General features: G+C 42.4%; 1 protein-coding gene across 1 annotated transcript in view; it reads left to right on the forward strand.

The window, feature by feature from the left end:
* The window catches only part of Mical (Molecule interacting with CasL), a 302,955-nt gene that overhangs the window by 107,783 nt on the left and 177,479 nt on the right, over positions 1–17,693 (forward strand). Inside the window, exons 12-14 of the mRNA XM_080278020.1 lie at positions 2,855–3,037; positions 13,629–13,726; positions 14,236–14,373. Of these exons, the coding sequence (XP_080134146.1) occupies positions 2,855–3,037; positions 13,629–13,726; positions 14,236–14,373 (419 nt within the window). The remainder of the gene's footprint in view (positions 1–2,854; positions 3,038–13,628; positions 13,727–14,235; positions 14,374–17,693) is intronic.

The raw sequence follows: 17,693 nt of genomic DNA on the forward strand, positions 1-17,693 counted from the left end.
TGAGAGCATCGAAATTCGCGCATTTGGATCAAAAAGTAAGGTAGGCAGACCACTCCAAAATGCATCGAAATTTGATTCGTCGAATTCTAAACTGTCGTAATTTGAGATTTTACTGTATATATATATATATATTATACAGTATATATATATATATATATATATATATATATATATATATATATATATACAGGGTGACCCAGAAAAACCTCCCACATTTTAAAGGTAAATGAGAAAATAATAGTTAAAGATAATCAAAATATTATTTGCACACATGAAACTTCATTCACTACAGTTTTTATTCATCATGTTTTAAAGATGACATCCTCCAAATGGTGGCTGTCATTGTCTAAAAACGCTGGGAGGCGATTTCTGAAGGCTGCCATGGCTCGACGAGTCATGTCGGGTGAAACAGCGGCTATCTCCTGGTGAATAGCAACCTTAAGGGCTTCAGGAGTTTGGGGTCGATGAGTATACACTCGTGATTTAAGGTAGCCCCATCGCTGTTGCCAATGTTGGCAGCGTGGGTCCTTATTTCTTTGAAGAGGGTGGTGTAACTGTTACTGTAACTTCTGACCGTTACATTGATATGCTCCAAAACTTTCTAAGGCCACAACTCGAACATCACGAGCTTGAAGAACTCGATGTGTGGTTTCAGCATGATGGAGCTATGGCACACACGGCTCGAAGATCATTGCAAGTGTTGAGGGAAATGTTTCCGGATTGGGTGATCTCGTTGCCTGGCGATGTTAGGTGGCTGGCCCGTTCCCCTGACCTTGCCCCTTGTGATTTTTTTCTGTGGGGCAACCCTAAATCACGGGAGTATACTCATCAACCCCAAACTCTTGAAGCCCTTAATGTTGCAATTCAGCAGGAGAAAGCCGCTGTTCCACCCGACATGATCCGTCAAGCCATGGCAGCCTTCAGAAATCGCCTCCCAGCGTTTTTAGACAATGACGGCCACCATTTGGAGGATGTCATCTTTAAAACATGATGTAAAAAAACTGTTGAATGAAGTTTCACATGTACAAATAATATTTTGATTATCTTTAACCATTTTTTTTTTCATATATCTTTGAAATGTGGGAGTTTTTTTTGGGTCACCCTGTAGATAGATAGATTTATAGATATATATTTCTACACACACACACACACACACACACACACACACACACACACACACACACACACAAATGTACAATGCTGCTCCTCACCCTGCTCTAAAGGAGGCAGGCCACTCCACGAAGGAAATTAGTGATTTGGTTGGTGTGGCTCGGTCAGCAGTGTGGAGGTGGTGTGCCTGTTACAGAGTGGAAAGCAGTGGTGACATTCCTACAAAGAAACCACGGTCTGGTAGGCCCAGGAAAACTTCCCCGAGGTCTGTTAATGTGCTCAAACGTGCAGTGGAGTCTAATCCTTGTGTGACTGCAAGGAGAATTAAGGAGAGCACCCCGGAAGTGTTTGGCAAGGTTTCAGTGCGCACTGTTTCTCGAAGAGTCCATGAACTTCGTTACACAAGCCACAGGCCTGTGAGAAAGCCTTTTCTTACATGTAACCAGCGACTTCGTAGGCTTGCCTTTGCTAACAAGTACCTTACCTGGGGTGAGGACCAATGGCTGTCAGTGTTGTGATCTGATGAGGCAACGTTGACCGTAACCTGTAATCGAGGAGTGCGAGTGTACCGGCGCAGAGGTGGTGACCCGCTTGACCCCCGTTACGTGGAAAGCACAGTTAAACATCCTGATTCACTGATGGTATGGGGTTGTTTCTCTGGTAAGTGGTTGGGGAAACTTGTGCTTCCCAGGAACTGCAGAGTGAATCAGATGTTTACCTGGAGCTGCTTTGTGATAATTTACCTGAGTCCTTCGAGCTCACAGGTGCACGAGTGTTTCAGCAGGACGGTGCACCTGCTCATAAAGCCAAATCTGTCACCAACTGGCTTCATGACTGCGAGGTCTCCTTCATGAAAGACTGGCCGGGCAATTGCGCCGACCTCAAACCGATAGAAAACCTCTGGTACCTCGTAAAGAAGAATCTCCAAGGGAAGGACATGAGCTCTTTGCCTGAGCGGAAGTAGCCATTCATGAGTCCTGGGCAAGTATATCACCCTAGCACCTGAGGAACCTGGCCCTTTCACTTCCACGACATCTCAGGTCCATGAAAAGGCACAAAGGAAACCCTACCAAGCATGAAAGGTAATTATAATGCATTATTTACATATTTTTTCCATAGTTGAAAGGTTTGTTTTGTTGGGGGGGGGGGCACCTGGCGCCACATACTTCTGTCAAACACTGTATATATATATATATATATATCATCATCATCAGCCGTTGAGGTCCACTGCAGGACCGGCCTATCCTTACTGAAGCAGGGACGATACAGCCAATGTATCTCTACCCAGTGGCTTAGGCCCTCTGGTAGAGACTGTATGTAGAGTGAGAAGTGGTTGTGATTGTGATTGTAGTGTTGTAGTGGCATTGGATGTGTATGTAGTCTGTGAACCATGTGTAATTGGCCTGCCTTAAGCCGATTGGGTGCAAGCATGTTAGTATGCAACACTGGTTCAACCACAGCACCCCTTGTGTCCACCAAAGTAGCATGTGGCTTGGTGAACGCTTCCCAAAGTTTTTACAACTCTGGCGGGAGGCGAACCCGCGCTCACCAGTGTGCAAAATGTACACTTAATATATATATATATATATATATATATGCAGTATATACACACACACACACACACACACACACACACACATGTATTTATCTATGTCTGTCTGCCTAATCAGTGTATCTATCTATCCATCTATATCTATCTGTTTATATAAAATGCATTGCTCATTGTGTATGTGTTCACCACCAGACCACCTGTCATACACTCTGGACCCGGCATCCCGCTACCCAACCATCAACCTGCGTGCGGTGCTGCCATTCCAAGTGCGCAGTTTGTATGACACTGATACCCCTGTCCTGCCTGCTGATGCCACTGAACAGCCACAGCTCCGACCTTCCACAGACGACTTCCCCAAAAAGAGAAAACGAAGAGGTAAGGGAGATAATAAGAGCAGAGGCAAAAAGAAAGGCCAGACTAGGAAAGGGGTTTACATGAGAGAATAAAGAAATTGGGAGTGAGGGAGGAGATGGAAGTGAGAGGGTGAATTAGGATGTGAAGAGTGTTTATAAAAGACAAGATTGAAGTTGAGAGGATGAGATGAGATATAAAAGACAGGATTAACTCCTTTAACCTGATGTTTTGATTTTTAAATTTTAATCTGGCCAATTGTTAACAATTTGATTAAGGAGAGAGAATCCCATTGCACTGAAGTAGGTAAAAAGTCTCCATTAACCCCTTTTAGTACCATGATACCACATATATTTAATTCTTATTAACTCCACCTATTTTCATTCAGCTTAGGGAAGAGTCCATGAACTAAGGTGATTAATGAGAAGAGTATGTAGGTACAGGTATTCATGAGTAACCCAGTCAGTATGATGACACCTTTCAGTCTGATGGGTTATTTTTTAGTTTATTCCTGCAGTCTGTCAGTGATTTTCACTCAGCTTGTGGAGGATCTCTAGTTGTGGAGGCATTTATTGTGGCTATATCTAACCTTTCTAGTACAACATATCTCTCGAGTCTCCCAGGAGCTAAATAAAATAATGTGGAATTGGCATGAATAAAATACAAAAGACTTTCTCTGACTCCACTAGTTTGAAGGAGCTGTAGGAAAGGCATTAATAACTGCCTCTTCACTGCGAGGACATTATTCTGGGTTTATTCATGGCACCACCAGGTGACCTTGTAGAGAAGGGTGTAAACAGTAAGAAATGTAGAAGGGAAGGAGGAATGTGGTTAAGTCTTAACTATGCGAGGTCTCATCAGAATTGTTAAAATAGTTTCACAGATGCAAGAATGAAATTAAAAAGAAAATCGTACTAAAGGGGTTAACCCTACAGTCACTGTCCTGCAGTCTACAGTTGATTTTAATCATCTTAGGAATATGTTTTCAGATTGGGCAGTTAAATGAAGGCTGTATCTACTCCCTCCAGTTCAAAAAGTTTAGCAAAATAATAAAATCATTTGAAGTTAGGAATGCTACAATAATGTCATTATTGGAGTGACGTGATTAATGAGGAATGTCTAATCTCTTTAATGTAAGATGTCTCCCCTAAACTGTACACAATTCTCTGGTAGTTGGAAGAACAGAACAAGAAATGTATAACAGTATTTGTGCGGGGAGGGGATGGGTGTTGGCCAATACTCTCTAGGCATCAGATGATCCACAGGTATACGTGACAAGTGTTGAGAAGGGTGTGTGGTGAACTAAATCAATGGAAGACTGTGATTCATTGTGTTTGTCGATGACAGAATGAGTAGGTATATTATGTATGCAAGAGCATACAGAGGTTGGGGGGAGTGGACTTTCTGACCACCACTTGGTGGTGGTGAAAGTGAAGATTCAAGTGCAATGGAGGAATAGAAGGAGGGAAGGACAGGAAGTAGTACAGTAGTCCATACAAAGAGGGTAGAAAAGTTGCAGGAGGATGGGCAAAAGATAGAATATAAGAGAGAAGTGGAGTAGCAATTGGGTCAAAATGATTTGGAGCAGATGGGGAGGTGGTAGGTGTATGCAAGATTTTCACAGAAGAAATCTGTGCAGCATGTGAGGTGGTGTGTGGGGTTAAGAGAAGACAAAAGGGGGTGCAAGGAACAGCATGGTGGAATGCAGACGTGAGGCAAGCTGTGGTGCAAAAGCAGAAAGCATATAGGGAGTGGATGGGAATCAGAGGCATGGAGGAAGTTGAGAGACGGAAGAGGGAGTTGAAAGCATGAAGTGAGTGGATGGGAAGCAGAAGCATGGAGGAAGTTGAGAAACAGAAGAGAGAGAGATATGTAGAGAGGAAGCAAGAGGTGAAAAGATTAGTAAGAGATTAAGGAGTGAGTGGATGAGGAATTTGGAAGTAATTTGAGTTTAAAGTGGAGGGTATGTAAGAAAATGTTCTGGAAGGAGGTAGATTTAGACATGGTGATAAAGAAGTTAGTTGGGAGTGATAGATGAAAATGGTTGATTGATAGTGGTGATGGGAGAAAAAGTGAGCAGATGGAGAGAACACTTCAAGAAACTGTTAAACATAGAGAATGAAAGTCCATCCATCATCCAATCCAATGTTGCTCCATGAGGAACGTAGGAGCCCAGGGCTAGGCAAGTTGGTCCTGACATTTAAGATGAGAGTGACCAGCCTTACTTATCCCTGAGTGGCATTACGTGAGCAGAAAACCCCAACCGTCCCTTGGATATAAATCTTCACTAGCTCAATCCGATTGGAGTGCTGTAATTACCCACTACATCACCAGGCATCATAATTTGGTTATATTGTTACCACCCAGCATACCACCCAGTGGTTTCCTTGTGTACAGGAACCCAATTGGTTTGTCACTCAGTGTAGAGTCACCCATAGGCAGAAGGAAGAGAAAAGAATGAAGGAAAGAAAGACAAAAGAGGGGGTGTAAAGTCACCCATAGGCAGAAGGACAAGGAAAGAATGAAGTAAAGAAAGACAGAAGGAGACGGAAGGAATGGAGGGAGGAGAGGAAAGGGCAGACACCTGAGAGCAGCACTATATTGAGTGAGTGGATGGTGAGCACCCCTATTGTGAGTATAAGTGGTTGGGGAATGGCTGGGAGAAGGAGGGTGGTGAGACTGAGGAAGACATCAGTAGGATGGAAGTAGTGGAAGCAGTGAAGAAAGTCAAAATGGGGAAAGCCCCAGGAGTTGATGGAGTGTGTGGTAAAATGCTGTTATGGAAGATGTGCAGATTAGCCAGGGAGGAAGGTAGTCTTGGAGGATTGGGAGTCAGGTATTATTATTCCTCTTTACAAAGGAAAAGATGAGATGTCACATGAAAGGTATAAGGAAAAGAGGAATAGGTCGAGAAGGGCTGTGCATGATGCTAAAGTGGCAGCAGATGAGAGGTGGGGTAGGTGGCTGACAGAGAATTTTCAACAGAATAAGAAAATGTTTTGGAAGGAGGTGAAAAGGGTGCGAAAGGGAGAGTCTGGGAAGGAAGAACGTGTAAAAGCAGAGGATGGAAGGATGTTAATTGAGATGGATGCAGTAAGGAAGAGATGGGCAGAGTATTTTGAAAGATTGTTAAATGTAGAGGAGGAAAGGGTGGCTGAGATTGTGGCGGATGGAAGGGTGCAAGGAATAAATGTGTTGGGAGAGTTGAATGATTCTTTGATCACGAAGGAGGAAGTGGAGAAGGCAGTAAAGGAGATGAAAACAGGGAAAGCTGCAGGTATGGATGGGTGTGCTGTGGAATGCCTGAAGGGTGGTGGAGTGACTATTGTTGACTGGTTAGTAAGATTGTTGAATGTGTGCTTTGTGAAAGGTATGGTGCCAGTTGGCTGGGCAAGTGCTTGTCTGGTCCCTTTGTATAAAGGCAAGGGTGATAAGTATGAATGTACTAGCTTTAGGGGTATAAGTCTGTTGAATGTTGTAGGTAAGGTGCATGGTAGAGTGTTAATTATGAGAGTTAGAGAGGGTACAAAGGGAGTGATTGGTGATGAGCAGTGTGGCATTTGGAGAGGGAGGGGATGTGTGGATCAGGTGTTTGGTGTGAGACAAGTGTGTGAATAGTATTTAACGGAAGGCAAGGATGTGTTTTGGGCATTTATGGATTTAGAGAAAGCGTATGATAGAATTGATAGTGAGGCTTTGTGGACTGTTTTAAGATTGTATGGACTTGATGGTAGGTTACTAAAAGGGGTGAAAAGTTTTTATGTAAATAGTAGAGCGTGTGTAAGAGTGGGAAATGCTGTGAGTGATTGGTTTCCCGTGAGAGTGGGGCTGCGACAGGGATGTGTGATGTCGTCTTGGTTGTTTAATATTTACATGGATGGTGTTGTAAGGGAGATGAATGCAAGAGTTTTAGGTGGAGGCCTGAGTCTGGTGAATGTTGATGGTGGAGAGTGGAATCTGAAGCAGCTGCTGTTTGCAGATGATACTGCACTGGTGGCTGATTCAGAGGAGAGATTGAGACAGTTGGTAGAGGAGTTTGGAAGGGTGTGTGAAAGGAGGAAATTGAGAGTAAATGAGAATAAAAGTAAAGTGATGAAGTGTACGAGGTTGGTAGATGGTAGGGGGATGAATATAGTTTTGAATGGCGAGTTGCTTGAGGAGGTAGAGTGTTTTAATTATCTAGGGTCACATGTTACTGTGGATGGAAGAATAGATGCAGAAGTGAAGTTTAGAATAAATGAAGTAGGAAAAGTGCTGGGAGGAATGAAAAAAGTGTTTAGATGTTGTTCGCTTAGAATGGATGCAAAGAGAAGGCTGTATGAGGGTGTTGTGGTACCGACTTCGTTATATGGGGCTGAAACATGGAATATGGGTGTAGCAGAGAGGGAAAGTTTGAATGTAATGGAGATGAGGTGTCTGAGGCGTATGTGTGGAGTGACGCGTATGGATCAAGTGCGAAATGATGAAATGCGAAGGAGAACTGGAGTTGTTCGGGAGATGGCTGGTAGAGTTGAGCAGAGGGTGTTGCGATGGTTTGGGCATATGGAGAGAATGGATAATGAGCGATTGGTGAAAAAGATAACTAGATCTGATGTGAGAGGTGTAAGGCTGAGAGGAAGACCATGAATAGGATGGATGGACAGTGTGAAGAGAGTGCTGGATGTGAGAGGGATGTCTGTTGAGCAAGGAAGAGTGGCTGTGCGTGACAGAAATAAATGGAGAGAAATTGTGAATGAATAAGTGATGACGCAGCCCTGAGGGGATATTCTTCTGCATTTGGTCTGATCAGCTAGTCAGGTCAGGTGCAGGTAAGGGGATGGGTCTGTTATGATGTGGCAGGGGTAAACCAGTCCTGCTGTCGGGCCCTGCTGCGGATGTCACTGATTGCATTGTGCAGTTGACCCTTGTGCGGTGTGGTGCAGTGAGGATCTGTCCGTTCTCCCCTTTGGGACTAAGATGCGAATGTATGTGTTTGAATGGATGAGTAAATGGGGAGTGTGTCGTCCTGTCTTGGCTACCTCTCTTTCCTTGGGGGAAGCAGCCTAGGTATATAGATAGATAGACAAAGGAAAAGTGGGAAAAGAAATGTGTGGTAATCATAGGGACATCTGTCCTCTTAGTTCTTAGTGTAATAGGAAAAGTATATGGTAGGGTACTTATTGACAGAGTTAGGGAAATAACAGAGGAATTAGTTGGAGAAGAACAGGGAGGTTTTAGGAAGAGAAGAGGTTGTGTAGATTAGATATTCTTCCTTAGGTCTTTAGTGGAAAAGTGTCTGGAAAAGTGAAAGAAGTTGTATGTGGCCTTCATGGATTTGGAGAAAACATATGACAGGGTGGATAGACAAGGACTGTGGAAAATATTAAGAATATATGTAGTAAATGGGAAGTTGCTGAATGCCATGAAGAATATGTATGAGGGTGCTAAGGCTGCAGTGTGTGTGAGTAGTAAACTGAGAGAATTTTTCTATATGAATGTTGAAACAGGGCTGTACCATGTCTCCATGGTTGTTCAGTCTGTGTATGGATGAGGTTATAAAAGAGGTACATTATAAGGTAGGCAGTGGATGTTGGAGCAGCCTTGTTGAGAGAGGATAGCATTTGGAAACTTTATGTATTGTTGTTTTCAGATAATACTGGATTGTTAAGTGAAGACGAAGGGGAACTGCAAGACTTGGTGAATGGGTTTGGGAGAGTTTGTAAGAAGCATAATCCAAAGGTGAATATAGGGAAGAGTAAAGTTACGGTCTTCGAGAGAAATGAAGTCACTGAATGTACAGTGAGGTCGGATGATGAAGAATTGGGAATTGTAGGTGCATTAAAGTATGTGGGTAGTGTGATGAGTAAGGATGGAAGTTTGGAGGATAAAGTGCTTGAAAAGGTACAGCAAGGAAGAAAGGTTGCTGGTTCTTTGAAAGCAGTGATAGGAGATAGGGAAGTGAGTATTGAATTAAGAAAATTGCTGCATGATAGTGTTGTGATACCAACTCTAATATGTGGAAGTGAAGTTTGGACCTTGTTGGAAGGACAAAATCAAGAGTGAGAGCAGTGGAAATGAGTTATTTGAGTGGAGCATGTGGAGTTACATGGAGAGGCAGACTGACAAATCAGGAAGTGAAGGAGGGTTGTGGTGTAGATGTGGATGTGATAGAAAGCATTAGGAGAAAAACATTGAGGTGGTTTGGCCATGTGGAGAGGATGGAGAGTGAGAGATGGATGAGGAGAATGTATGTGAGTGAGGTGGAGGGGGGAAGAGGGAGGGGGAGGCTGAGGATGAGCTGGAGGGATAGAGAGGTATATGAGTGAGGGGGGTGTGAGCCAGTGGGAGGGCAGTGAAATGGCAGGGGACAGAGTGACATGGAGGTGGTTTGTTTGTGGCCACCCCTTATGGGATTAAGGCATCTGGCAATAAATAGATAGATAGATTTTGGTAAAGCTTTCAGGAAGTGAAAGTACAAAAGTAATAACTCAGGACTTTTAAAACTGAATTAGAACATAGTAGAGTGTAAGGGAAAAGGTGGAAAAAGTTACAAAGAGGGATTTCAGTATTCTGTGGGAAAGGAAAGAAATAGAAGTTATTTTGGATATATATTTGTACTTGTATATACTTTTGTCTTTGAGTTGGAATTATGTTGCTACAATAAAAATATTGTGTCCATTTGACTCTCCCATCCAGCCACAGGTAAAACTTACTGCATATCTGCCTGCTTGGTTCTGTTCCAGTGTAGGATCTTACAACATTCACTGTAGTGTTATTATTGTTGTTATTTTTTTATTTATTTTTTTTAATGTGTTATGATGTAGATTTGTTAAAAATGACAACAAGGGATATGCATTTTTGCAATACATACCAATGCAGTCAAACACCATCTCTTCCAATGTGATATGTATAGGCTTTGCTTCAATTTATTTGGCTGTTTTTATTTGAGCATGTTTTTTGAATGTCATCTACTGTATATGACCCTTCCCCCCCTCCCCAGTCCACTGACCACTTCATTTGTAATGAATTCACCACTTCACTGGCCCATATTATCCTTCCAAGCCTCCTTTCACCATCTTTTGTGGTGAGAAGTAGCTGAATGGTGGTCATATTATGGCCGCAGTTACTGTGGGCCAGGTTTAAGGCCCGTAGTTAGTTGCAGTGTGGGATGATTTTGCACTACAGTATATTCAAGGGTAAGGTACAGTATATCTGTCTATCTATCTGTCTATCTATCTATCTATTGCCAGACGCCTCAATCCTGTTCGGGGTGGCCACAAACAAATTGCCTCCACGTCGCCCTGTCCCCCACCATTTCACTGCTCCGCTCCCAACTCACCCCTCCCTCTCTCTCATATACCTCTCCACCCCATCCCTCCATCTCATCCTCGGCCTCCCCCTCCCTCTCCCCCCCTCCACCTCACTCACATACACTCTCTTCGTCAGTCTTTCACCCTCCATCCTCTCCACATGGCCAGACCACCTCAGTGTATTCCTCCTAACACTTCCTATCACATCCACATCCACACCACAATGCTTCTTTATATTCTCATTTGTCAGCCTGTCTCTCCATGTGACTCCACAGGCTCCTCTTAAATAACTCATTTCCACTGCTCTCACTCTTGACTTGTGTCCTTCCAGCAACGTCCAAGCTTCACTTCCATACGTTAGAGTTGGTTTCACAATACTGTCATGTAGTAACTTTTTCACTTCCATGCTCACTTCCCTGTTTCTTATCACTGCTTTCAAGGAACCAGCAACCTTTCTTCCCTGCTGTACCTTTCAAGCACTTCACACTCCAAACCTCCATCCTTACTCATCACACTACCCAAGTACTTAAATGTACTCACATTTTCCAATTCCTCACCATCCAACCTCACTGTACATTCACTGACTTCACTTCTCTCAGAGACCATCACTTTACTCTTCCCTACATTCACCTTTAGATTCCATTTCTTACACACTCCCCCAAACTCATCCACCAAGCCTTGCAGCTCTCCTTCGTCTTCACTCAACAACACAGTATCATCTGCAAACAACAGTACATGGAGTTTCCAAACACTACCCTCACTCACCAGGGCCACTCCAACATCCACTACCCTACCTTGTACCTCTTTTATTACCCCATCCATGTACAGATTGAACAACCATGGAGACATGACACATCCCTGTTTCAACCCAACCTTCAAAGAGAGAAATTCACTCAGTTCACCATCCACACACACTGCAGCCTTAGCACTATCATACATACTCTTCACAGCATTCAACAACTTCCCATCTACTCCATATATTCTTAATACTTTCCACAATCCTTGTCTATCCACCCTGTCATATGCTGTCTCCAAATCCATGAAAGCCGCATACAACTTCTTTCCTTTCTCTAGAAATTTTTCCACTAAAGATCTAAGAATGAATATCTGATCTACACAACCTCTCCCCTTCCTAAAGCCTCCCTGTTCTTCTCCAACAAATTCCTCTGTTCTTTCTCTAACTCTGTCAATGAGTATCCTGCCATACACTTTTCCTATTATACTAAGATGACAGATGCCCCTATGATTACCATACACTTCTTTTTCCCCTTTTCCTTTGTACAAGGGAATGATTATACTTGACTTCCAATCCTCCGGGACTCTACTTCCTCCCAGGCCAATCTGGACATTTTCCACATCTATTCTACTACTATCTCTCCCCCATGCTTCAGCATTTCACCACACACTCCATCAATTCCTGGGGCTTTCCCCGATTTAACTTTCTTCATTGCTTCCACAACTTCTATCCTACTGATTTCTTCCTGTCTTCTCACCTCCCTCCTTCTCCCAGCCATTCCCCAGCCACTTGTACTCTCATTACTTCCATCCTCTGTGTTCAACAATTCCTTAAAGTGTTCTCTCCATCTGCTCACTTTTTCTCCCTTCTCCACTAGTAATCTACCATTTTTATCTTTCACTCCCCTGCTAACTTCACTTCCTCCCTCTTACTCTTTTCACCTCTTTCCAGAACATTTTCTCACAGTCCCTCCACTTTACACTCAAATTCCTTCCAAATTCCTCATCTGCTCTCTTCTTACTCTCTCTTACTAATCTTTTCACCTCTCTCTTTCATTGTACATATAACTCTCTCTTCCGCCTCTCAACTTCTTCCACGCCCCTATTTCTCATTCATTCACTGTATGCTTTCCCCCTTTGTGCCACAACCTGTCTCACCTCTTCATTCCACGACGCTGTTCCTTGCACACTCCTCCGTCTTCTCTTCCTCCCACACACCACATCACATGCTGCACATATTTCTTCTGTGAATATCCTGCACACACCTTCCACGTCCCCCATCTGCTGCAATTCATATTTGCCCAATCGTTCCTCCACTTCTCTCCTATACTCTGCCTTTTTCTCATCCTCTTGTAACCTTTCCACTCTCCTTACAAATACTCCTTCTTCCTGTCCTTCCCTTCTTCTATTTCTCCATCTTAAATGGATCTTGATTCTGGCCACCACCAAGTAGTGGTCAGAAAGTCCACTCCCCCAACCTCTATAAGCTCTTGCATCTATTACACATTTTCGCATCCTTTCATCCACACACACATAATCAGTCATTGCCTTCCTTTCATTCAGTTCACCACCCATCCTTCTCATCACTCGCCATGTATACCTGTGGATCATTTTGTGCCTGAAGAGGGTATTGGCTATCACCAACCCCCTCCCAGCACAAATGTCCACTAACGTACTGCCACTCTCGTCTATCTCAGCGGCCACACCCCACTCACCAACTATTCCATCCACTGTCACATTCCCTACTTTACCATTCATATCACCGATCAAAAACACTCTCTCATTCCTTCCAAACTTTTCCAAGGACACTTCCACATTTGTCCAGAACTCTTCTTTCACTCATACAGTTGCATGATCTTGCGTTGGCGCATACACACACACAATCGCCCATATTTGTATTATACTGATAGTGTATATATATATATATATATATATATATATATATATATATGTATATATAGATGTAGATGTATATTGTTATTGCTCTGTAAACAGTAAGTAGATGGTAAAGCAAGCTCAATTACACATATTGTTTAAAAGAACATAATATTGCACAAAATAGTATTTTGTCTTCACTCTGAAGTACTGTATTGCTTAAAGTATTCATTGTTGGTTTGGTTATTTTTCTGCCCTTCAGGTGTATCATATATTTTTTTTTCCGGCATTATTAAAGTGAAGCACTTTAATCAGGTAGTTAAATCAAGTAATTTTTAACTTCTGAAATGTAAACAGTGTTCCTGTTAGAAATAAAATAATCTAAATGTAGCAAGACTAAAGTTCTGATGTGCAATCTTTTGGAAATTAATAATATCGTTTTATTTTCATATATGCCTTAGCAATTTTACATAGTACTGTATAACATTCCTGAAGTTCTGCATTTGTGTCTAATTGAAAACTCTCTCAAGCCTTTCCAGGAAGTGACTTTTTGACCTTTTTTATTGCCAGGGATAAAGCTGCCGATATTTATATCTCCCAGTAGTTACAGATCCTGTTATGTGTTTCTGTAGTGTTGTTTTACAGTTCAGAGCAACAGGAAATTGATTCTCTGTATAATGGTAGAATTTTGTGAATTTATATATTTTTTTCTGCAGACTCGTTCATCCACCCAGACACACTGCTCTTGTGGTGCAAGAAGCAAGTTGCTCTTTACTCTTCCATCCACCTTGTTGATATGACCACCTCATTTAAGGTTAGTGAAGTTCAGTAGTGATTGTAGGTGTGATTGCTACAGCGAAGTATTGGCATTAGTAGCAACCTCAGGCTCATGTGAACAGGAATCCAGTAGGCTTCAGGCTGAAGTTTCTTCTTCCATAGTCTGTTAATCTCCTTTTCGGGGATAGGGAAGGGATTGAGGAATGTTTATATTGCCGGGTTGCCTCGCTGCCCAGTCATATTAGTGCTGCCATATGAAGGTGTCCCTCTTCACTTGAGTGATATTTCTTATGAGGTCTGTGAGTTAGAGCCAGAACATCGGGGTTTGATATATGAACCAGTATCTTACGTATTCCATTGTGCATGCTGTTGATACCTCTTTAACTTTTGTGGGTTTATATGTCTGAGCCTGTTGGACCCAATCCCACCTTATCCTTAGGGGAGAAAAAGAGTCCAGGATGATGATGCTGAACTTGTTCTTGACACTGTCAGATCTAGGCCTGATGAGAACATAGTTTCTAACCCAAACCATGTGGTCACGTGCAGGATGGGCGTGCATTGTGTGCCATCATCCACCGGTACCGGCCTGACCTGATAGACTTTGAGGCTCTCACACCAGTTGCTGCTGCTGCCAACAATCAACTGGCCTTCGACACACTAGAGCGAGAGTTTGGCATCCCTCCTGTGAGTACATCCATGGTCCTGGAGTTACACCCCATAGAAGATGTCCATCCCTTTTTTTTCGAAGGCTGTAGTTCACAAATTTATACACAAGCCCAACCATGAAATCCATCCAAAACCATCAGTCAGACAGCACCCTTCATGGACACCCACCACTCCACATATTTTCCTCAGCAGTCCTATCTCCACTGCTGTCACTCTTGACTTTTCATTTTCATGCCACACCACAGTCTCATATCCATGTTTTTTTTTTTTTTTTTTTTTTTTTTTTTTAATAACAGAACGGAGGAAGGAAAAACAAATGGAGAAAAAAAAATAATCCATACACCAGATTACTGGTGTCCTCTGTTCATAAAATATCTGTAACAGTTAGACTTGAAGAGTTGTAGGTTGAAATTTGGAGGAAAACAACTCTGGGGAAGCGAGTTCCAGAGAGATGCAGTTCGGGGAATGAAAGAATTCTGATAGGCAGAAGTTCTGCAATATGGTTGAGTGACATTCCAGTCATGAGCGCTACCAGATGCCCGTGTAGCACGAGGGAAGGCATGGAGAGGTGGCACCATGGACGCAACTTCGTCTGAGCATTTGCCAAAAAATATCTGTAAAATAATGCAAGGGAGGCAACATTCCTTCTTACTTGCAGGGGAGGTAGTTTATATGTAATGGCAGGGTTGTTAATGATTCTAACAGCTTTATTCTGAATTTTGTCTAGTTGCCTTAATGCAACCTCTCCACAACCATTCCACAAGGGTGAGCAATATTCAAGCTGAGAGCGCACATGACTCTTATAAATTATAGCTAACTGCTCATCGGCGAAAGAAGTTACGGACTCTGTACAATAATCCAAGTTTCTTTGAGGCGGTTTTAGCAAGTGATCTGACATGAGAGGTCCAGCTGAGGGCACTGTTAAGTGAGACACCAAGAATTTCAATACTTTTGGAGATGGGAATATTAGTAGCACTGAAGGTAATGTACGAGTCTGGCAATATCTGTCTATTGGTAAACTGTATATATTTAGTTTTACTAGCATTAAAAGAGACAAGGTTGTTTTGTCCCCATTCACTGATTGTAGATAGATCTTCATTTATGGAGATGGCTGTATTGAGTTGAGAGGTAGAGATATTAGACTTTGTAAATGGATGTCTGAGTGTGAATGAACTATGTAGTGTTGAGTCATCTGCATATGAGTGAATGGGATTATGAGTGACAGATAAGAGATCATTAATATGAACCAGAAATAGGGTTGGCGCCAGAACTGATCCCTGCGGCACGCCGGTGTTAATTGAGTGGAAATTCGAATATACATCATCTACTTTTACTCTTATTTTCCTGTCACTAAGATAAGAAGAAATCAAAGGAACAAAAGACGTTAGTCCATAGCAAGGAGTTTGGACAGCAGGGAACGGTGCCATACTCTGTCGAAAGCTTTAGAGATATCAAGAGCTACTGCATGAGTTTCTCCAAAAAGATCAATTGATTGATGGATGGTATGAGTTAAGAGATTGAGTATGTCAATGGTGGATCTTTCGTGGCGAAAACCGTATTGTCTATCATTAATTAAGTTGTTGGATTCAAGATGTTTAACAATATGCTTATTAATTAAAGTTTCAAATACCTTACCAAGAGAAGATGTGATAGCTATTGGTCTGTAATTGGAGGGGTCAGACGAACTTCCTTTCTTCGGAACTGGGTGGATATTGGCTTCTTTCCATGAATTTGGGAATAAAGAAGTACGTATGCATAGTCTGAATAATTTAGCTAGGACAGAGGCAAGTTCAGGGGAACACTTTTTCAAAACAATTGGCGGAATTCCATCTGGACCTGGAGCTTTGTTGGTAGGTAAATTGTCTAGGATGGATTTTACAAATCTTGTCTGTATTTTAAGTGGGGCAATTTCGGGAGAATCAAGTTCCAGTACTGAGACATTCTGGCTGGTATCATCTATGGTAGAGTTTCTTGCAAAGGTACTAGCAAAGATATCTGCTTTCCCACGTGGGTCATTTGTAATATTGCCATCTGAAGATTTTAGTGGGGGAATGGAAGATGACTTGTTAAAGTTATTATTGAAAGAATTAAGAGTTGACCAGAATATTCTATTGTCATTAGGGTTGTTAAGTAGTTTTGATGCTTGCTTTTGAAGAAAGTTTGATTTGGATAGATTTAATACAGCTTTTGCATGATTTCTAGCAATTTTAAATTGGGAGAGTGATTCAGGTGTTTTTGATTTTAAGTAAGAGTTATATGCTAATGACTTTTGGGCTGTTGCTCTGGCACAATTGCCATCAAACCATTTTGGAGAGTTTGATCTTTTAGTGAATTGTTGACTTGGTATGAATAAATCCATACCAGCTAGTATTAAGTCACAAATGTGGGACTGGGTAGAATTGGGATCACTAGAGAAGAAAGACTGCCATGGAACATCAGCAAGATAATTTCTAAATCCATCCCAGTCTGCCCTGTCAAAGTGCCATCGGGTCACCCTGACAGGTTCGGAATGGGGAGGTGTAGGAGGGTTAACTAATGAGGCTTTGATGAGATTGTGGTCAGAGGATCCAAGTGGTGACAGTACCTCTATCCTGTATTGATCTGGATTATTTGTCAAGAATAAATCCAAGAGATGGGCATTATGGTCAGGGTTATCAGGTATTCTGGTTGGTTGCTTTACCAACTGGGTGAGATTAAACGATTCCGCAAATAGCTCGCATTCTAGACCAGCGTCGTCAGTCCGGGCAGAATGCAATAGCCATTCAACATTGTGTATGTTAAAATCACCCAAAATGGTAATTTCATTGCCAAGGGCAAGGTCAAGGTTACTCAACTGAGTGGATATGGAATCAAATACACTGGGTTCCGAAGAAGCATTGGGGGAACGATAAACTACACAGATATATTTGGTAATGTTTTGGCAATTTAATTTATATAATGAGTAATCAAAACTGGATGAAGTGAAGTTTAAAATAGTATCAACTGCATATTGGGATTTGATATAACAACAGGTGCCGCCCTTGTTTCGAAAGTTTGTAAGGAGATGGTAACAGGGAAAACAAAATGGAGATATATCGGTAGAGGGTGAGATTTGTGGTTCTGTGAGGAAAAGGGCCAAAGGGGATATGGACTGAAGGAAAAAATGAACTGAGTTTAAATTCGTGGTAAGGCCGCGGATGTTGGTAAAGAATAAGGCCACACCGTCACCTCTTCGCCGACGAGTTTTTCCGGAAATAGCAACAGTCGCTGCTGGCACAGTCGCTTGATAGCGACCGGGAGGACCCTGTGCCTCCAGCCCTACCCTGCCGGTGGTGGCAATCCGAGATACCACCTCATTT

This window comes from Coenobita brevimanus, chromosome 72 (assembly GCF_032717465.1).
Source record: "Coenobita brevimanus isolate Jiangsu-jjx chromosome 72, ASM3271746v2, whole genome shotgun sequence".
In the NCBI taxonomy this organism is placed as follows: domain Eukaryota; kingdom Metazoa; phylum Arthropoda; class Malacostraca; order Decapoda; family Coenobitidae; genus Coenobita; species Coenobita brevimanus.